General features: G+C 39.9%; 1 protein-coding gene across 8 annotated transcripts in view; it reads right to left on the minus strand.

Annotated features, from left to right (window-relative positions):
• Nucleotides 1-2,491: 2,491 nt before the first annotated feature.
• Nucleotides 2,492-22,421, minus strand: part of SMARCA2 (SWI/SNF related, matrix associated, actin dependent regulator of chromatin, subfamily a, member 2) — a 176,355-nt gene continuing 156,425 nt past the window's right edge. For all 8 annotated transcript variants that reach the window (XM_067041601.1, XM_059071803.2, XM_067041602.1 and 5 more), the window contains 5 exons: nucleotides 18,461-18,566; nucleotides 17,868-17,969; nucleotides 15,087-15,219; nucleotides 4,600-4,742; nucleotides 2,492-3,368 (listed from right to left, as the gene is read on the minus strand). In XM_067041601.1, coding sequence (XP_066897702.1) covers nucleotides 3,333-3,368; nucleotides 4,600-4,742; nucleotides 15,087-15,219; nucleotides 17,868-17,969; nucleotides 18,461-18,566 — 520 coding nt within the window. In that variant the 3' untranslated portion in view covers nucleotides 2,492-3,332. The remainder of the gene's footprint in view (nucleotides 3,369-4,599; nucleotides 4,743-15,086; nucleotides 15,220-17,867; nucleotides 17,970-18,460; nucleotides 18,567-22,421) is intronic.

Raw genomic sequence — 22,421 nt, forward strand, 5'->3', positions numbered from 1 at the left:
GGACTTAGCTGCTCCGTGGCATGTGGGATCTTCCCGGACCAGGGCTCGAACCCGTGTCCCCTGCACGGTCAGGCGGATTTTTAACCTCTATGTCACCAGGGAAGCCCCGGAATATGGGTATTAGAGGCAAAGAAATCTTACTTTCAAATTCTGCTTTGGTACACTGGCTACAGCTATTCGGTCTCTCATTTGCATCATCCTTATTTATAAAAAAGGAATAAGAACTATGCCTTCTTCCCAGGTTTCTTGTAATTAAATAATTCTAGTAAAGGATCAAGTACATCGCCTGATACTTGTAGCTTCCTTCCTCCGTTCCTAGAAAACTGTTGCTCTTGGAAAGAATTAAGCCTACCAATGGGCTCAGTTACTGGAAATGGACAAGGCAGCTGCCACGACCGGGTTAAAAATAGGCAGATGTGCAGAGGCAGGATGGCCTGCCTCTTGCTCACACATGATCACGCTCCCTGCCAGCTCACCACTGTTGTGCAAGCCACCTTTCTGCCTTTCCTTTCTACTAAGACCAGGGAGAACAACATACCAAAGACAGTGGAAGAGAAATTAGAGAACATGCTTCACATAACAGACATCCTACACCGTAAAGACAATGGTTTGGATGGCTTTAGAACAGCAATGCCTCTAAGGCTGAGAAGAGATTCCAAGGAGTACATAAAGTATAGGAAATACAGAAATGGAAGCAGTGAAATAAGACTGTTTCTTTGAACTGATAGCAAATCATCTCAGTAAGAAAAACTAATGTGGTTTATTCTTCATGGGAGTCTAGAATCCTATTGTGGTCAGCAAACTGTAAACCATCAAGAAGGGAAACTCAACACATTCAGTAATGCTCAGACTAACTAGAAACTCAGACCTGAATGGACATTTAGGACAAAAGTTTCTCGGGAGGATTGCACACAAAAATTTGTACGGGTCAAATTTCCTTCAAGACTCAAAGAAAGATACACTGGCAATTCCTCTTATTATGAAAGTAAGAATTCCAGAGTTGTCCTTAGACAATTCTAAGAAATGAAGTTTTCACCAATCCATTAGAGATGAGGGAATACTCTTCCATTTTGGTCCTTGTCATCATCGGGTCCATGAGAAAGAATGTGCAAAGCTTTGGCTAGGCTTCTTTGTAAACTTTTAAAAACAAATGCAAGACAATCTGGGGACAACTGAGGAAATGTGACTATGGATCGTATATGAGATACTAGGGAACTATTGTTAATTCCCTTTGGTATGAAAGTAGGACTGTGGTTAGCCAGGAGATGCCTTTATTCTGAGATTTGTGCTGAAGTATTTAGGGGTAAAGTGTTAGGATGGTTGTGACTTACTTTCACATGGTTTAGTTAAGAAACAAGAGGCGGTGCTTTGTGACCACCTAGAAGGGGTGGGAGGGAGGGAGATGCAAGAGGGGAAGAGATATGGGAACATATGTATATGTATAACTAGTTCACTTTGTTATACACACCATTGTAAAGCAATTATACTCCAATAAAGATGTTAAAAAAAAAAAAAAGAAGTGGGTGGGGTGGGAGGTAGAGAGATTAGTCGTTGTGAATCTTAGTAGGAGGGTATATGGGTATTTATGGAACCAATCTTTCCACTGAGCACTTTTCACATCTTTCTAAATCGATATGAACATAGATTTATTCCATGCTAAACAAGAGTATAAATCTATATTACCATACATAGGCATACCTCTTCTTACTGCGCTTTGTTTTATTGTGCTACTTTGTAGTTACTGTATTTTTCACAAATTGAAGGTCTGTGGCAACCCTGACTCCAGCAAGTATATTGGTGCCATTTTCCAATAGCAGTGGCTCACTTCATGCTTCTGTATCATGTTTTGGGTGATTTGGATACTTTACATTATTATATTTGTTTTGGTGATCTGTGATCTTTGATATTACTACCATGACTCACTGAAGGCTCAGACGAGGGTCAGCATTTTTAGTGATGAGGTATATTTTAATGAAGGTATGTACATTGTTTTTTCAGACATAATGCTATTGCACACTTAATAGACTACAGTAGAGTGAAAACCTAACACCAACTTTATGTGCACCGAGAAGCCAAAAAACTCGTGTGACTCACTGTTGTGACATTCACTTTGCTGGGCTAGAACTGACCCTGCAATCTCTCTGCGGTTCTGGCAAGTAAATAGAATTTAAGCCACTAGAAAAGGTCGAGCAGGGGCTTAGTGTGACCCGGTCCATGGCAGCATCTCTCCTGTTGTATAAGTTTAAAAGTCACAAAAGCAATAGACTCCTCTCCCTTGAGACACAGCTGGAGAATCCCAGGGGATTCTCTCTCTCTCTGTCTTCTTAAATTTTTTTTCCTACCACGTGCACTGCAGCAAGAGCTTGCCCGGCTCTCTGCAGGAGACTGTGACTCAGGCACCAGGGTTTCAGTCCCTTAGAACTCAAAAACCAGAGGCAGTGTTTGTTGAGCTCAGCTGTTATCTCTTTATTAGGAAAGCACCAACACCACATTCTTGGAAATTACTGGAATTTTATTTGCCTCAGGCTTATGACTTGCAACCAAAGACATTGTGCAAAGAAAGCAAAGATTAAGTACACTTTAGGGAGAAGGAGACAATACACATTGGTAACACAGGAGATCAGGTTGACAAAAGAAGCCATCCATTACACTATATAGATTGCAATATTCAATAGCGATTTCAACAAAACTTTTCTTTTAAATCAAGAGCAAAAAATTAAGCAATGTTTACAGTAGACATAAATCTTATACAATTCAAAAAGCATTTTTTTTCAGATCATAGAGCATAAAATGGAAAAATGTCTATGTAGGTGAAGTCTAACTACTGTACATTTATCGCCTATTAAATTGCTTATATGTACCACAGTGTAAAAAAAAAACAATACCGAACAAATAAAAACCTTGAAAATTGCCTGATGAAAAATAAAATAACCAGTGGCTTTTAATGGCTTCTCCTGGTTATCAGTGCTACAAAAAGACAAAAAAAAATCTCATCTGAACAGGTGATAAAACCAGGCACAATCAAACCGTTACCAAGACCCACCCATAGAAATATACTATCCACCCACATATTTTCCATCAAAAGCTTTTTTGTTTGTTTTAATCTTTGAGGCCCATTTGGTCACAATATTATGTTACAAAGATTTGTGTATGAGTGTGTGTTTCTTTACACCATGATATCATATGTTTGTCTGGCACTATCCTAAAGCTAGCTTATAGATGATAATGATATAGAAACAACCCAGTGCCCATATGACAAATGAACTCACTGAGTGGAGACGAGAGAGGGGAGAAGGAGTTCAGTTCTACCAAGAAAAAAATGTCCATACTGATCACTCATCATCAGTCCCACTTGCTTCTGACTGTTCCTAAAAGTAAAAATAAGATAAAGACAATAAGTCATCAAGAGGCAATGTAGAAAAGAAATGACATTTCGGAAACAGTTAACCCTCCCAGTAAAGAAGCATCAACAGCCTCGATGCTGAACTGGGGAGCTCCTACTTGGAAATCCGAAAGCAATGCCCACTGTCTATGCCAGTGTTTTGCTCTATTGCACTTGGGCGTGGAAAGTTCATGGCCATTGATTTCTAATTTTAGCACTACGTTTTTAGAAAATTCATGGGAGAAAAGAATTCCACGCATTTGCTGTCTACTTAAAGAAAACAGGATTTTAAATGTATTTGAAGATGCTTGTGTCGAGGGTTGAAGGCTGGGTGGGGTGGGATAAGAGTGCTGAACCTTTTTCATGGAAAATTAACCTTCCAGAAAGAAAAAAGTAGGGTGTGTGTGGTAGGGAACCTGAGGTCCTCTAGAAAGTGAAAGAAAGAGAGGGTCCTTTAAAAGGCACTGTATTAGAAGCTTGTGCCAGCACTGCTACCTTGTGGACCACAGTCAGGGACAGTGCACCAGACTGAGTTAATAATGCTCTTTGGGTCTGAATTCAGCCTCTGCGATTTACTTCCATGACCTGCAGCAAAACACACATAACCTAAGCACTGATTTCTATAATATGTTGAGAGTGACATCTGTCTTAGGATGCTAATATAAGCACTGAATATGGTACCATCTGGAAAGGTCCTTATGTCAGGGCCTGGCTCCATCAGGGCTCCCTGAACTTTTCAGATATTAAAAATAACACCTCTAAGTACTTAAAGATGCATCTGGCTTTTCCGCACGGCACCTGAAATAGCAACTCAAACCCCAAACTAACTCTGACATCATCCCACTTTTCTTCCATGGAATCATTATTGCCTTGCTATACTGCTGTATCCTAGGCACTATGCTGGGTGTTATGGATATAAAATATTAACCAGCCATGGAGAAAACTCTATTTGTAAGCAAGCACTGGGAAGATAAGAAAGGGGAAAAGGAAACTTGATTTAGTAGTTTTTCATTTTTGAAGACTATTGAAAAGGCAATAAACAAACCCCCAAATTCTTTGTTTTAAATCATGCAGCTCAGTTCACATCCCTCAACACCAAATCTTTACATTTTCATTTCTGGGTAATAAAGCATAGAGGTTGGAAGGGGCCTGGGAGGACGAGAGGGAAACAGAAGTGGGGAGAGCTTCCCGACTTCAAGCAAGGCAGCCGCACTTACATTTTCATCCTGCTCTTCATCGCTGTCAAAATCGCTCACCACAGGTTTGGCTTTGCCTCGATTTGGCCTTTTCTTGCCTTTTCCTTTGTCTCGGCCTTTCTCGTCTTTTTTGTTGAGCTTGATTTTCACCTTAACAGATTTTGCTACAACAAAACCAAAACACACAGCCATAAGGAATCACAGGGAAGTCTTTTTACAGGTAGGAAAATGATCGTCTACCTGCAGATGACAAACCCAGCATCCTGGAGGGCCCTGAACATTCTCAACCGATTCAGGCCTGTCCTCCACTGTCTTATCTAGTTATAGCTAGCACCCCTCTCCCTTGCAAACATGTCTAAGTTTGCATGATAAGTTACACAGTCACCCTAAATGGGCAACAAGAAGGAATGAGGTCCCAGAAGGAAGCTGGGCTGGGTCCTTTCCAGGTCTCCTAATGGATGAACAGGGAAGCTTCCTAACAAGGACAGCAAGGGCTGCCTTACCTACTGCATGGAGGGGTGTGGGCATTTTTAAATCTTCATTAAAAAAATATTTTTTTTATAATTAATGTTTATTGGAGTACCGTTGCTTTACAGTGTTGTTAGTTTCTACTGTACAGCAAAGTGAATCAGCTATATGTATACATACATCCCCTCTTTTTTGGATTTCCTTCCCATTTAGGTCACCACAGTGCACTGAGTAGAGTTCCCTGAGCTATACAGTAGGTTCTCTTTAGTTATATACTTTATACATAGTATCAATAGTGTATATATATCAATCCCAATCTCCCAGTTCATCCCACCCCCCCTTCCCCCCCTTGGTGTCCATACGTTTGTTCTCTACGTCTGTGTCTCTACTTCTGTTTTGCAAATAAGATCTATACCATTTTTCTAGATTCCATATACATGTGTTAGCATACGGTATTTGTTTTTCTCTTTCTGACTTACTTCACTCTGTATGACAGTCTTTAGGTCCATCCACATCTCTGCAAATGACCCAATTTCATTCCTTTTTATGGCTGAGTGATATTCCATTGAATGGCCATCATTTAAAAAATCTACAAACAATAAATGCTGAAGAGGGTGTGGAGAAAAGGGGAACCCTCTTGTGCTGCTGGTGGGAATGTAAATTGATACAGCCACTATGGAGAACAGTATGGAGGTTCCGTCAAAAACTAAAAATAGAACTACCGTACAACCCAGCAGTCCCACTGCTGGGCATATACCCAGAGAAAACCATAATTCAAAAAGACACATGCACCCCAATGTTCACTGCAGCACTATTTACAATAGCCAGGACACAGAAGCAACGTAAATGTCCGTCAACAGAGGAATGGGCATTTTTTTAAACAGAACTTTGACATTAAAAAGTATACCTAAGTGTAAAAGGTTAAAAAAAAAAAAAGCCAATGATTTTACTGAGTAAATAACTTCAGTTGATTTAAAAAGAAAATTCATAGGTGAATATTTTTAACAGTACAGAAAGGTACAAAAGGTAAAGTCAAACCAAAAGAAATGAATTTGAAAGGTTTCTTTCCCCATCTCTAGTCTCTCACTCTACTGTTCTCTTTCTGGTGATTATTTCCAGAAAAAGAAGTATACCTCTATATTTGAAAATATATGCATCCCTGTGTGTGTATGATTCTCTATTGAGAGATGACATAAAATTCCATATATTTCTGTATAGAGAGATGTAAAGAATTCAAGTATATATACATAACAGAAAGATGGCACCTACTTCCACTCTCACAGGGCTATTCTGAGGATAGAAATAAAAACACATGGAAGAAAGAAGTCAAAGTGTTATACCACAGTTATAGGTGCACATACCAAGGTTCACAGAAAATCTGTTCCCTGGAATTGTTCTGGAACAGGTGTCCACAGAACAGCATTTTTAGGGATGGATGATGAAGTGACTGAGAATGAAAGTCTCTCATTAAAACCAGTTTTGTTAGAATATTCTGTTTGGTGGGTCTCAAGGAACCTAGAAATAGATATTGTCGTCGGGAGAATCAGCTCCACAAAGAATCTCAGCGATGAGACATTTCCAGACTTCTTTTGTGAAGGGGAAGGGCCCACAAAATGTTTCCAGGAATGAAGTCTTCCATGGAAGAAATGCAGGGGCAGCATACGCCCTTCCCCCATCCCAAACAAGGCAAAAGGCTGGCAAATCCTGGTACTCAAAACAGCATTCCGAGTCCAGGCTTCCATGTATCATACCCAATGTCTACTACTTAATAAGCTGTAAGGTGGGGACTTGAAGAAAAGACTGGGGATGGAAAAGTCTACCTGTTAATGGAAATGCACGAAGGTGTGAAAACCTTTAAAACTTTAAAAGGTAATTTGGAAAGAAAAAGTGAAATATCTTTATATACACAGGTGTGACTCCTCCTGACACAGGAGTACAGGAAATCCATGGAAGGTGTGAAAGGGCAGAAGACTGTCAGTAAAGGTAAGAGAATACATCCTCAAGAACATAATCTAAATACTCACTGGAGTGTGGGACACTCAAAAGCTGTCAGGCTTTGTGAGTCAGTGGATATGTCCCTCCAAAAAACCCACCTGAAAGGCTGCCATGGGCAACTAGGCTAATAAACTGGACCCTCAGATGGGCCCTTTAAATAGCATCCTAAGGCTTTATGACACCACTACACAGACCTATGACAAGTTCCAGTTAACCAGGGTGGTAGGCAGAATAGTGATGGCGCCCAGAGACGGCCCTGTCCTAATCCCCAAAACTTGTGAATATGTTACTTTGCATGGCAAAAGGGATTCCACTGACCTTGAGATGGGGAGATTATCCTAGATTAACCAGGTAGGCTAGGCCCAATCTCATCACGAGTCCTTCAAAGTGGAAGAAGATGAGGTTCTGATTTAAGAAGGTGACACAAGACAACACTGAACTTACCTCTTCCCACGGACACACAGAATCTAAGGTATGTATGGAGCAACCTCCTCTGAAAAAGCCCTAAAAACGAGCTGAGTGACACCTACACATTGGACAAATGTGGAAAAACCCACACTGAAGCAAGTAAGAAAGGCAGAGAGGCTGATGATACATAACCTCATGATAAATGCCATCCTTGGTGCAGTGACCCACAACTGGAAAGGAACTGAAAACCTGAAGCTTCTCCAGGAGGAGGGAAGGTTTGAACCCCACATCAGGCACCCCAACTTTTAAAACTTGCACCTGAGGGAGGCCCCCCAAACATCTAGCTTTGAAAACCAACAGGGCTTGTGTCCACAAGACCCACAGGGCTACAGCCAGTTCAGAAATGGCTCACAGAAGTCCCATGCTGAGACTCACTGGCCCCAGGACCCAGATCAAAGTCAGCTGATTGAGAGGCACCCAGACTTTACATAAAAGAGGCTTATGTGCTTATCTTAAAGCATCGGCATAGGGACGGGCATCTAATTTAACCCATATCTAAGGGCTGACCGTCACCCCTTCCAGAGAACTTGGCAGAGGGGGGATGCTATCTTTGCATTCTCCCTCTGCTATACTCCAGAGCACGAGCGTCTCTTGGAGGGGAGCTTTTACACACGCTGGTGCCCTGGTTTTCGTGAGTGCTGCCCAGGGAATACCTTCAGATTGCCTGGTTCTCACGGTCAGTGGGACTTAGGCCTGTGGTCCTAAGGACTGTGGACTGTATATCTGCATACCTTAAAAAGCTGCTGCCTGAGGATCTGGCTTCCAATCAGCCTGAATCTATAGGTGTGGAGATCCTCCCTTCTAAGACACTAACAGGTCTTGGCACACCCTCAACTATTGGGAGCCACTAAATGTAGGCTGCTTGGACACACAGGTGTGAGAGACAAGGAAGAGTTAGGGTGTAGGTTGAATGATAAAGGCCACTCCTTCAAGACTGGGAGAGATGGCTGTTTTATCAAATGAGAGAGTCAAGGAAAATGAAGAGAGGAATATGTGCCAAATGAAAGAACGAGATAAAACCTCAGGAAAAAAGTCTTCAATGAAACGAAGATGAATGGATTAGCTGATTGACAGAATTAAAAATAATGGTCATAAAGATGCTCACTGAACTTGGGGGAAGAATGAATGAAAACAGTGAGAACTTCGAAGAGAAAACACAATTCACCCTTGTACAACATGGGGGTTAGGGGCGCCAACCCTCTGTGCAGTCAAAAATCTCTGTATAACTTTAGAGTTGGCCCTCCGTATCTGGGGTTCTGTATCCACAGATTCAACCAACTGCAGATTATACAGTACTGCTGTATGTATTTATTGAAAAACAATCTGCCTCCAAGTGGACTCATGCAGTTCAAACCTGTGCTGTTCAATGGCCAACTTTATAAGCAAGTGCCAAATAGAAGTCACAGAGCTGACGAATATGATAACTGAACTGAAAAGTACACTAGAGGGGTACAACAACAGACAAGACGAAGCAGAAGAAACATCAGTAAACTCAAAGACAAGGGCAGTGAAACTCATCCAATCAGAGCAGCAAAAAGAAAAGAATGAAACAGAGTGAAGATAACTTAAGGGACTTATGGGACAACATAAAGTGGACCAATATTCACACTGTAGGGCTCCCAGAAAGAGAGGAGAGAGAAAGGGGCATAAGACTTATTTGAAGAAATAATGGCTGAAAGGGGCATAAGACTTATTTGAAGAAATAATGGCTGAAAACTTCCCTCATCTGCAGAAGGAAATACATCCAGATCCAGGAAACCCAGAGAGTCCCAAATAAGAGGGACCCAAAGAGACCCACACTTAGACATACTACAGTCAAAATGTCAAAACTTAAACACAAGAAGAGAACTATAAAAGCAGCAAAAGAAAAACAAACAACTTGTTACATACAAGGGCAACCCCCCAGAAGACTATGGGTAGATTTTTAAGCAGAGACTTTGCAGTCCAGAAGTGAGTGGCACACAACAGTCAAAATACTGAAAGAAGAAAACTTCCAACCAAGAATATTCTACCTGGAAAACGTATCATTCAGAACTGAAGGAGAGATAAAGAGTTTTCCAGATAACTAAAAGCTAAAGGAGTTCATCAAGAACTCCTGAATTTACCAGAAATGTTAAAGGGACTTATTTCAGTTAAAAAGAAAGGGTACTGATTAGCAACAAGAAAACACATAAAAGTATAAACCTCACTGGTAAAGTAAATATATAGTATATTTAGTGGATTAATCACTTCTAGAGCCAGACATAAATAATAGTTATTTTTACTACTTTTATCTTTAACTATAATAATTAGAGGATACACAAGTATATTCACAAGATAAAAAAATGTAAAATGTGTCATCAAAAACATAAAACAGGGAAGGAGGACAAACAAACACAGAGCTTTAGAATACATTCAAACTTAAGTTGTTATCAACTTAAAATAGACTCTTCTAAATATAAGTTATAACATGTAAGCCTCATGGTAACCACAAAGCAAAAACCTATAGTAGATACACAAAAGATAAAAAGAAGGGAATCTAAGTAAACTACTAAAGAAGGTCCTCAAATGACAAAGGAAGATAACAACAAAAGAAGAAAAACAGAACTACAAAATAGCCAGAAAACAATGGACAAAATGGCAATAAGTACATATCAATTATTACTTTGTAAATGGACTGAATTCTCCAGTCAAAAGACAAAGTGGCTGAATGGTTAAAAGACAAGACCTATCTGTATGCTGCCTACAAAAGACTCATTTCAGCTTTAAAGACACACACTGCAAGTGAGCAGATGGAAAAAGGCAGTCCATGCAAATGGAAACCAAAAGAAAGCTGGGGCAGCTATACTTGCATCAGACAAAAGAGACTTTAAAGACTGTAATAAGAGACAAAGAAGGGCATTACATAATAGAAAAGGGTCAATACAAGAGGAGGACATAACGTTTATTAACAGACATAGAGGGAGAAATAGGCAGCAATACAATAATATTAGGGGACTTTAATACCTTTCTTTCAGTAATAGACAGATCATCTAGATAGAAAATCAATATGAAAACACTGGCCTTATATGACACACTAGATCAGAGGAACTTCACAGTTCTATATGGAACGTTCCATTCAAAAGCAACAGAATACACATTCTTCTCAAGTGCACATGAAACATTCTCCAGGATAGATCATATGTGATACCTCAAAACCAGTCTTAATAAATTTAAGCAGGTTGAAATATCAATAAGCCTTCTCAACCATAATGACATGAAACTAATCAATTACAGGAAGAAAACTGGAAAATTCACACTTATGTGGAGATTAAACGTGCTACTGAACCACGCATGGCTCAACAAGGAAACCAAAAGAGTAAATTAAAAGATACCTTCAAACAAATGAAAATGGAAATCAAACATGCCAAAATTTACAGGATGCAGAAAAGAAACCCTAGAAGGGAAGTTCAGTGATAAATGCCTACATCAAGAAACAAAAATCTCAAATAAAACACCCTAACTTTATACTTCAAGGAACTACAAAAAGAAAAACAAATGAAGTCCAAACTTAGTAGATGGAAAGAAACAGCAAAGATTAAAGTGGAAACAAACAAGCAACAACAACAAAAAAATAGAGAGTAAAAAGGCAATAGAAAAGATCAATGAAACTAAGGGTTGGTTCTTCGAAAAGATTTTTAAAAATGGACAAATCTTTAGCTAAACTCACCAAGAAGAAAAGAGAGAGGACTCAAATAAAATCACTAATGATGGAGGGGATGTTACAACTGTTATCAGAGAAATGCAGAGAATCACAAGAGACTACTATGAACGATTATGTGTCAACAAATCATACAACCTAGAAAAAAAACCAAATTTGTAGAACCAGACAACCTACCAGGACTGCATCACAAAGAAAATGGAAAAAGACCAATTACTAGTAAGGAAATTGAGTCCACAGTCAAAAACCTCCCAGCAAACAAAAGTCCAAGACCAGATGGCATCACTGGTGAAGTCTGCCAAACATTTAAAGAAGAATTAGAATGAATACCTATCATTTTCAAATTTTTGCCAAAAAAACCCCAAAACCAAACAAACAAACAAAAAAAACAGAAGAGGAAGGGACACTTCCAAACTCATTTTACGAGGCTAGCATTATGCTGATACCAAAACCAGACAAGAAGGCTGCAAGAGAAGAAAATTATAGGCCAATATCCCTGATGGATGTAGATGCAAAAATCCCCAACAAAATATTAGCAAACTGAATTCAACAATACATTAGAAGAATCATATACCATAATTAAGTGGGATTCATTCCAGGGATGCAAGTTGGTTCAAACTTATAATGATCATCTCAGTAAAATGGTACATATGAACTTATTTACAAAACAGAAATAGAGTCACAGATGTAGAAAACAAACTTATGGTTACCAGTGGGGAAAGGGGGTGGAGGGATAAACTGGGATTGACATATACATGCCATATGATCCAGCAATCCCACTACTGGGCACATATCTGGAGAACACCATAATTATTTGAAAATACACATGCACCCCGATGTTCACTGCAGCACTATTTACAGTAGCCAGGACATGGAAGCAACCTAAATGTCCATCCACAGAGGAATGGATAAAGAAGATGGGGTACATATACACAATGGAATATTACTCAGCCATAAAAAGAATAGAATAATGCCATTTGCAGTGACATGGATGGACCTAGAGATTATCATACTAAGTCAAGTAAGTCAGACAGAAAGACAAATATCATGATATCGCTTATATGTGGAATCTTAAAAAGTGATACAAATGAACTTATTTACAAAAGAGAAACAGACCCACAGACGTAGAAGACAAACTTACAGATACCAAAGAAGAAAAGTGGCAGGGCCAGGGCAGTGGGTGGGAAATTAGGAGTTGGGGATTAACACATACACACTACTGTATATAAAATAGATAATCAACAAGGACCTACTGTACAGCACAGGAAGCTCTACTCAGTATCCTGTAATAACCTATATGGGAAAAGAATCTGTAAAAGAATGGATACACGTATAACTGAATCACTTCACTTTACGCATGAAACAAACACAACATTGTAAATCGACTATACTCCAATACAAAATAAACATTTTTAAAAATTAAAAAAAGGACATTTGTGACAACATGGATGGACCATGAGGGCTTTTATGCTAAGTGAAATAAGTCAGTGAAAGACAGATACTGTATGATCTCATTTATATGTGAAATTAAAAAAACAACAACAAGAACAACAACTGAACTCACAGATACAGAGAACAGATCGGGTGGCTGCCAGAGGTGGGGTGGGAAATGGGTGCTGGGAATCCAAAGGTATACATATCCAGTTATAAAATAAATAAGTTGTGGGGTTTAAGGTACAGCATGGTGAGTATAATTAGTAACGCTGTAGTGCATATTTGAAAGTTGCCAAGAGAGTAGAACTTCAAAGTTCCCGTCACAGGAAAACATTTTTTTCCGACTATGTGTGGTGATGGATGTTAACTAGATTTAGGTGTGATCATTTCACAATCTAGACATATATTGCATCATTATGCTGTATATCTGAACCTAGTATATTATTATATGTCAATTATACCTCAACAACAGCAAAAGAAAGTGGATGAAGAGGAGGCCGAAGAGAGGGTCAATGAGATGCAACATGAGAAAGAGACACAAGGAAATGGATTCTCCCCCGGAGCCCTGACAAAGGAAGGCAGGCTGGTGACACCTTGGTTTTGGCCCAGAGAGACCCCCAGCAAACCCGTGACCTACCGGGCTGTGAGATAATAAATGTAAGTTGTATTGAGGCACTAAGTTTGTGGTAATTTGTTACAGCGGCCATATAGAAAGTTAACATACCAAGTCTCAGGAGAGATTAGAGCAAATGTATCTCAACCGATAGCTGGGATAAGAAGGTAGCTATTTGAAAACAGATTAGAAATCTCGCTCTAAAACAAGGAAACGTTTCGCTAAAATACGCTTTTGTAGACTTAAACATCAAATGCTAGGATATTAAAACTAGGGAGTAACCGTATGAAACTGAAAAAGGTTAAATTAATACTTAAAAGGCAGAATCACTAAAAAGAATAATACTGAGAACAGATGAGGGTATGGAGAAACAGACACGTATGTACACTGCTGACAAAGATATCAACTCCATTCTGTGCAGCAATATGTATGTGTCAGATGTTCTTACAGTGTGTGCAGTGGTTTATGGGTTAGAATTTTCAGGACAGCGTTATTTGGATTGAGATTACTATGTTTTGGTACACTCATTAATGGATGTTAATATATGTATTGCTGTCTAAAAACACTCATTGCTATGGGAAAATATTTGTAATAGAAAAACCATACTACAAAACGGTGTGCTATACTTTTATAAACAAAATATTTATGTATATAAAAAGACTAGAAGGCAACTGGAGTTAAATGTATAGCAAATGGAGTTAAATGTATATTGGGTGATGGAATTATACAAATTTTCCTTTCTTAAAAATATTTTCGGGCTTCCCTGGTGGCGCAGTGGTTGAGAGTCCACCTGCCGATGCCTGCAGGAGACAGGGGTTCGTGCCCCGGGGTCCGGGAAGATCCCACATGCCGCAGAGCGGCTGGCCCCGTGAGCCGTGGCTGCTGAGCCTGCGCATCTGGAGCCTGTGCTCCGCAACGTGAGAGGCCCGCGTACCGCAAAAAAAAAAAAAAAAAAAAAAATTTCCAAGCTGTCTGTACTAAGTATGTAATTTAGAAACAAATCTAATAAAAAATGTGAAAGCCTATCTAAACTCTTTTACATAGAAGACTACAAACTACTAGGATTTATTACTTTGCGAGGAGGTATGGGGTGAAAACTTAATTAGGTAAGAAGAAATTTTAGACTTTTCAGGGCAGCCGTAACCTTTGAAATATGATACTTGCCTTGGGTGCAAAGTTTAAGAGGGCACCAAAACTCGGTAATCAAGATAAATACTATTCAGTGCAATGTTTTAAAAACTCAAAACTCATGCCAAACAGAGCCATAAAGAATAAAATATCAAGATAAAGGCAGGATCAGTATCTGATCCATGACGGACAAAATGGACCACAGTTTGACAATTATCTTCTAAGGCAGTGATTCTCAAAGTGTGGTCCCAGATCCAGTCACATCAGCATCCCCTGACGTGAACCTGTTAGAAAGGCTGACTCTCAGACCCTTCCGCAGGCTACTGAATCAGAAACTCAGGGGTGGAGGCCAGCAATCACCCAGGTTAGAGAACCACTGTGCTAGGTTAACAGATAGGTGGTATCAACAGCCATGCTGGTAGAAAATGTATATTACACTGATTTCCGTGTGAGGCAACATTCCGTGTCTGCTGTGAGCCTGGCCATGTGCTGCTAAGCTCTTCGCATGACTAGGGCCACATTTAGTACTTCAGTTTCACAGAGGAGGAGACTGAGCTCGAGCAGGGTTAAGTATACCACCTAGGGTTGCCCAGCTAGGACACGGAAGACCACAAGACCTCGAGTCCAGGTGTGCCTGACTCCAACGTCTGCTCTGTTGGCATCTGTGGAAACAGCGATGCAGGTGGCCAGGGCCAAACCAGTGGAGAAACCACACGGACTCACCCTCTGACTCTGACTCGTCTTCGTCTTCCTCTTCCTCCTCTTCGTTGCTCTCGTCCTCACTCTCTTCTTCTTTGGCAATTTTCTGCCGAGCACTCTTGAACACTGACTGTAAGACGATGGAGTCTTCATAGATCTAAAGGGTCAAAGTGGCACCTGTTAAAAAGCTCAAGCTGAGGGCCCGAGACTCACAATCGCAGCATGCGCTTTTCTTCCCTGTGCCACACACCAGCATTACTTTAGGTGAATTTTAGGAGAAACATCAACGTCATTGTCTATGCCTGCGGGCAAACACCAAACTCAAATCTACAGACATAGTCTCACAGGAAAAGTCCACGTGCAGTTGAAATAATTTCAGAGAGAGTGTGTGCGTGCGCGCACATGCTTGGGAGGGAAGGGAGGGCCTCAGTACGATGCCCTCTCATTTTTGACGGCCAGACCGGTATTTAAAAAAACTGTATTTCTTATTTAAGTTGTTCCATCAAACACTGTGGTAAAGCAACCTTTTTTAAAAAATGCAATTCTCCTAACAAAATGGAGGCTATTATTTGTTACTGAGTTTATCAATACCAGCCAATACTTTATGGCCATCAATGCTTTCTCGCGAGTGTATGCACCTATCTGAGCATAGCCCTGTGTACTTGCTGAGAGAGAGAAAGTTCAAAAATGGTCCGTTTTCTCAAAAAACTAAAAATAGAAGTACCATATGATCCAGCAATGCCAATTCTAGATATATACCCAAAGGAACTGAAAGCAGGGTCTTGAAGAGATACATGCACACCCATGTTTACAGCAGCACTAGTCACAGTAGCCAAGAGGTAGAAGCACACCCAATGTCCATCGATAGAGGGATGAAGAAACAAAACGAGGTCTATCCATACCGTGGAGTATTATTCAGCCTTAAAAAGGAAAGAAATCCTGTCGCAGCCTACACAACATGGATGAACTTTGAGGACATGATGCTAGGTGAAATGATAAGCCATTCACAAAAAGACAAACACTGAGTGATTTGCTTATATGAGCTATCTAGAGGAGTCAAATTCATAGAAACAGAACGTAGAATGGTGTCTGGCAGAATGATTTCAGAGTTTTAGTTTTACAAGATGAAAGTGTTCTGGAGATCTGTTGCAGAATAATGAAAATATACTTCACACTACTGAGCTGTACACTTAAAAATGGTGAAGATGACACACTGGGATGGGGCCACTGGGGCAGAATTTGCCAGGGACACTAGAGTTGAGCTGGATCTTAAGGGTGAGGAGGATCCCATCAGGGACCATGAGAAAGGAGAGGGTCTTTTTAGAAAAGGAGAGCAAGGAGAAAGGTGGGGAGGCAAGAGTAAAAAAAGATGCATCCGGGATGGTGCCATTGCCAATTTGCTGGTTATGACGTGGGACGATGTTACTATCGTGTGACAAGGTCAAGGCTCTCTCTGTATTCATATTCTTTCCTACAACTGCATGTGTATCTGGGGAAGCCGGTGTTTATGGACCATGAACCGTTACTGGACCACGAACTGTTTAGGTTGAGGAACAGTAGGAAATGAGGCCAAAGAGTTAGTGTATGACTTTAGAAAGCAAACTACACCGATTAAATTCATTCTAGAATTTAACAGTACATGGGGAAGCTCGAAGCTTGGTGGGCAGCAGATGGACAGGACAAAAAGGTGGTTACAGAAAGATAGGCCAGCATCCAGGAGGGCCTCGGAGGGAAGCCAGTCAAGAGGCCATTTGCCACCCCAGTTCAGGGGTGAGGCAGTGGGTGTCGGCAGACAGAGAGGCTGTGGGACGGGGTGTATATCACAAGGTTGCCACAGTCCTATAAAGAACCCCCAAATCTATCCACAAACTATAAGTGGTCATTCATAAAAGACTACCTTGTTGACACTTATATTTACTCTCTGCGTCCTAGTTTTCACCTTACATTTCTTTGAAAAAGGCTTGCTTTCATGACCTATTGTTTGGGTCAAAATAATACTTCTATTAAATCCCATTAACTGGAAAGGTATGGTCTGTTCAAGGCACATTCTGAGGAGTCCCACATTCTCCAATTTACTGATTGGAATTGATATGAAGATTTAAAAAAAGTCCCATCCGGAAAGAGGCTTGTCTCTGCATTGGCTGGCAGACACACTGACCTCTCGTCTTGTTCTTTCTGTCTCATGGGTATGAGAACATAGATAGGAAAAGGGGAGTCCCTACAAAAGGTGAGTGGAATTGAGGTGTAACTAAAGTGAAAGTGTCCTCCGCCAACTTAGTTATTTTAATAGTGTCACTTACTTACAGACTCTTACACTTGCTAACTATAGAGAAGAGGAGTAAAGAGAATTGCAATTGACCGGATAAAAAGCATTTTTGTAACAATTAGAGGCCATGGTTATTTTTTCTATATATTTTTTTGTTTTAAAACAAAACAGCAGTTTTGGCTCCTGATGCAAAGTTTACAATCAGAAAACCCAAGGTAAATATAACCAAATACACCATCTCTGTAAATGCAAAAACTGTACCTCTAGCTTTTAAGCATTACATTAAGTTATTAACTTAAATTCCTCCTCTGATTAAAAGCCAAGCCTTTAGGGCAAGCACAGGTAGGAACTAGCATAGCTATGGTACAAAGGAGCTGGCATTAATATGAAGAGGCCAAAGCCTCAGCTGACTTACATAGGGTAGCATGGAAATATAAGCTTTTATTTTTCCTTTTCTTCTGCCACGATAGTAGCGACGGTAGCAAATGAAAACTTTTACTTAAAAGAACAAAGCATGTTTAAGGTTAAACGTGTCTCACCTGGGATCCCTCCAAGTTGAACGTCTGAGCATTGTGACACAGAAGCATGACGTCTTTCTCCAGGTCACCCAGGCTGCGGTACTTATGATTACGAATTCTTTCCTGATGCAAATTTTGGATAAAACAGAGGAAAGTGGGGGAGGGTGGTGGTGGAAATGTAACAATCATTACTTGGTTAACAAATCCCGATTTTCCATTTGTCTTCCCGGTAGACAGTCCTGCCAGGGAGGTGGGACTACACAACTCCAGGGGGTGTCATAAACAGAGACCACCCTCCCACACGTATTCCTTCTTATAAGGGGGAGTAAGGAGCATATGATGGGAACCAGGAAGAAGAGTGGGATCGAGGAAGGAGTCTGAAACTTTTTAAATAAAATGCAATACAATCAACACGAGCTCTCAGTATATTGATTTCATAACATACATTTTAAAGGCACAAGAACATCCCGGCCTTTTAAGTGCCAAGCCCTGGATGGGTGTCAGTGGCAGTCAGATAGGTTACCAACTGACAAGTCCTAACTCTAATCATTTCAATGAATTTACACTTCTACTTTATTTACTTAAAAAATAAAGTTCGTAAACAAAAGATCTACCTTTATTTTTTTGAAATCCACCGGTTTCCTAATTAATTCATAGTATTCTGGTAATTCTTTTCTTGAAGGTAACTGAATGAAGACTTCACTGAGCTGTCGCCCTGAACTGTAGCGGGGCAGGGGAGAAATGAACAAAAACATAACAGATCATGCGCTACAGAGAAAAACTTGTATTTTATTTCAGAAAAATGTCGAAAAAGCAAATGACATCCCATGCATATAAACATGGGGCTCTTCAAATCAAAGAAAATCCTAAACTATATGGGAGATTAATGCCCCCAGTGCTAACTTCAAAATGACATTAGAATACCAGTAGATCTCCACTTCTGTCATACATATGGGAAGGCCACTGTGGATTTCTCTTTCAGAGTGAACCTCTCTTCAGTTTGATACAAATATTTGAAGTGTCCCATTCCACCAAAAATTCCATTTCTAAATGAGTAGTAATTGAGTTGGTTAAAAAAAAAAAAATACTGACTTTATTTCCATATCCCTTTGTTTTCAAATCCACTTTATATTCAGAAAATAATATGTTAGAATATACTCTGGAAACTCAAATGAAAAGCTTTCGTATGTACCAGGGACTGTCTATCTTTTCAGTCTTACTCCTCTTGGGGCATTTTTCCACACGCTGAACTACAGAAACCTTTATGATTATTTGCCAATGGAACCCCTTCATCTTGCCTAACTTCATTTTGTGTGTATGGAGTCATTTGTGCTGAAAAGAACAAACATATTTAGCAAGTGTGGCTGCCTCATGTTCCTGGGATCAGTGCTATACCCTCCCCACAAATTCATGGCAGTTTTATATGAAAGCACATTTAATAGCAACGAACGCTTAGCATTTTGTGACTTTGAGAAACAGATTATAAAGCAACGTAAGCATTTAACATCACTTAATGTTAGAAGCAGACATGGTCAAAGGAACCAGATATTCATAATTTAGGTTCAGGATCCTAATATCTGACTCAGCCTATCCAGATCAATAACAGCTCGGGAGATACAGTACAGTCATTTTTCACAAAAATCTCGCTTCCCTTATGATGCCATCTCTACTTCCTTTGTGAAGGCAGAAATATTAAAAACAAAACAAAACAACACCCATAAATCGCTGCCATGTAAATTTTGAAAGGTGATTCTAGGAGTGTGTGAGAATGCTAGAAGCAGCAGCAGAGGATGACTGACAATATGCTGTTTTAATCTATAGTCCCAGTCATATAATTAAAAAATAATCATAATGACACTTATCATAAAAAAGGCATGCGCAGTAACTCAAATGGTCGCCTAGCAACCAGCGGGGAAAATGCTGAAGTGCAAAGGGGCCTGCATAAATTAACCAGAAACCCTGTCAAAGGGATGGGCGAGTTTTTCTGTGATGCTGGGTCAGTGTTTTGTTTTATTTTATTTTTTAATGCACATATGGGCCTCACGAATACTAAAACCAGGGGCCAACACAAGGGGCATAAGAAGACTGCAGTTTAATAGGAAACTGGATTTTAAGATTATCATGGCAAGAACCAAGGTGTTCTCTTACCCTCCGCCACCCCTACCCCCTCACCCCTTCCAGGTTGAGAAATGCATTCGTAGTGCCATAAATTATACCACACAGTATATGACAAAAACTGTTTCATTTGCTATCACCTTCAACATAGGGCCACAATCTCTGGTCTGTTTTTCTGTCTCCCATTCTGAGACTTAAATACACAAACATTTCACCAGTCTGTAAATGAATCTCTAAAAGGCCATAAGAGGAATTTATAGATATTCATTTTTCTATTTCTATCAGTGACTTCTTTATAATTAGCATTCTTTATACCCTAGCAACAGAGAGTCAGACCTCTTTGTGATTCTGGATTTAACACCTGACCCTCAATGACATCTTCAGTGTCATTTTCTGCATTGCCAACAGATGGTGTCATTTTTCTATTGACGGATTACAAGTACATCTTTGCTTTGTACACCTGTGATAGACGTACTCTTAATTTCATCTGTGCTACTGGAGAAATAAGAAATAAGCAGTTTGCACTGAGAATGTAAGCTCTTTCCAACAGGAGCAAAATGGTTGAAACCATCTTGGTCTGATGTCCTGTTCTCAGGACGTAGAAATTCTAGACCCTATAAGGAGGCAAGTCCAGAGTTATCTGTGCTCACAAAGGAGAGAGCTGAATGTTCTGAGACTCAGGGCCAATACTGTAAAATGACATAACTTTATTCAGTTTTAAAAATAAAGGCTCCATGGCTTAATATTCCCATCTCACTTCCTTTATTCCCCCTGCTAAGAACCAAGGGCCTGACCGAGGACTTGGATGCCATGTAAGGAAGTCTTCTCGTGGTTCCATTGGAACCATCTCCATTCAAACACCTCGGTCTGGATTTTGAAGCCCTCCCTCAGGTCCTTCTCTGTAAACCCTGACTGTACTGCTGACTTGACTCTTCTGGTCAGAATAGCCTCTCTCCTGTGTACCCCCAAGTACCACGGCCAATCCCCCCTTTATCACAAATTCCAAGTCTCCAGGCTTGACCCACCTCTCACTCCATGGTTAGAACGTTCTCTATCCTTTTCTCCCTTCAAATATTCCATTATCTATTCAGGATCAAGAACCCTTCCTCAAAAAAAAAAAAAAAAAAAATGGAAGAAGTTTTCCTCAATATTAAAGAACTCCTGGTACTTTGCTACTCAGAACTTAATTCTATGCATGCTGTTTTTTTGCTCTCCTCCACAGAGTGTGGGAGGGAACACTTTACAGGCAGTCAAAACCCCTCCCCCATCTCTATCAGAGGGGATAGTTCTGATGGCGACCCTGGGCAGGAAAAGTCAGGTGGTCCTGGAGGACATTCAGCTTTTATATAACCTACAGAATGCACTGAGGTATTGCTAATGTTGCTACGGTAACTTATTTTTTCCCTAAATTAAAGGTTAAAAAAAAAAAGGTAAATAAGAAAAAGGAAGTGAAGCAGCCTGACAGTTTTGAATTCTTGGCATTTCTTTCTCAAACTTAAGCTGCACAAATGCTTTTTCATTATACCTTTTCAAATACTTGTTTTTCACTGCCAGGAAGTTTTTTTTTTTTTTTTTTTTTTTTTTAAAGTACAGAACAATGGACTAATTGTACAATGGTTTGCAAAAGGTGTTCAGTTTCTGTTGAAATGCTTATCCTTACCCCCAAGGTATTTTCCATTATGTCATTTTACACATTTAAAGCCTAAGTATAAATTGTTATCTCAAAGTGTGCTGTTTGCCATGACAAAAGTGATACCTGTCCCCCTCCTCCAAAATGGTCTGATTTCAGACCTATTTCATACAACGATCTATCACAATGAGAAATGTGACCCTGATAAGACATAGGGTGTTGGGGGCGAGGAGAATAACCTAAAATACAAATATACAGGAACCCACTGCACTTAATAGAGTTTACAGGTGCTGGTGGGCAAACACATTTCCTCTCCACAGAGACAAAAGGACAAAGGGACACCTGGCTATGCTGTCATGGTGTATGCGATGGAAAAGCCCTACATGCCTCTATGTTAATGGTTGTTTGCAAACTCTGCATGTAGAGCTTACACACACACACACACACACACGAGATCTGCTTTGCTATGCTTCATCTGGGAACCAATTTTTCTCCCATTACCGCCACAAACCGAATGGCAAGAATTTCACATCTATACTACTGTGACTTTAAAATGACTACAGACATTATAAATATCACATAAATATCAGCTCTACCTTGATTACAGTTTAGGTAAAGCTGGAAGAGTGCATAAGACTGTAATACTAGCTTAGAAACCTATTCCTTTAAAATGCTGGCCAGTATGTCTTTCATAATATTGGTTGAGTCCTTTTTACTTGCCAAAGATGATCTGTTGATAAGAACTCTTAATGGATACTCCTGGAAAAGTGATCTTAACTAAAGCTGACATAGGTTTTGTTTATGTTAGTTAATGAATATAAAAATGTGGT

Source organism: Kogia breviceps, chromosome 8 (genome assembly GCF_026419965.1).
Source record: "Kogia breviceps isolate mKogBre1 chromosome 8, mKogBre1 haplotype 1, whole genome shotgun sequence".
NCBI lineage: Eukaryota > Metazoa > Chordata > Mammalia > Artiodactyla > Physeteridae > Kogia > Kogia breviceps.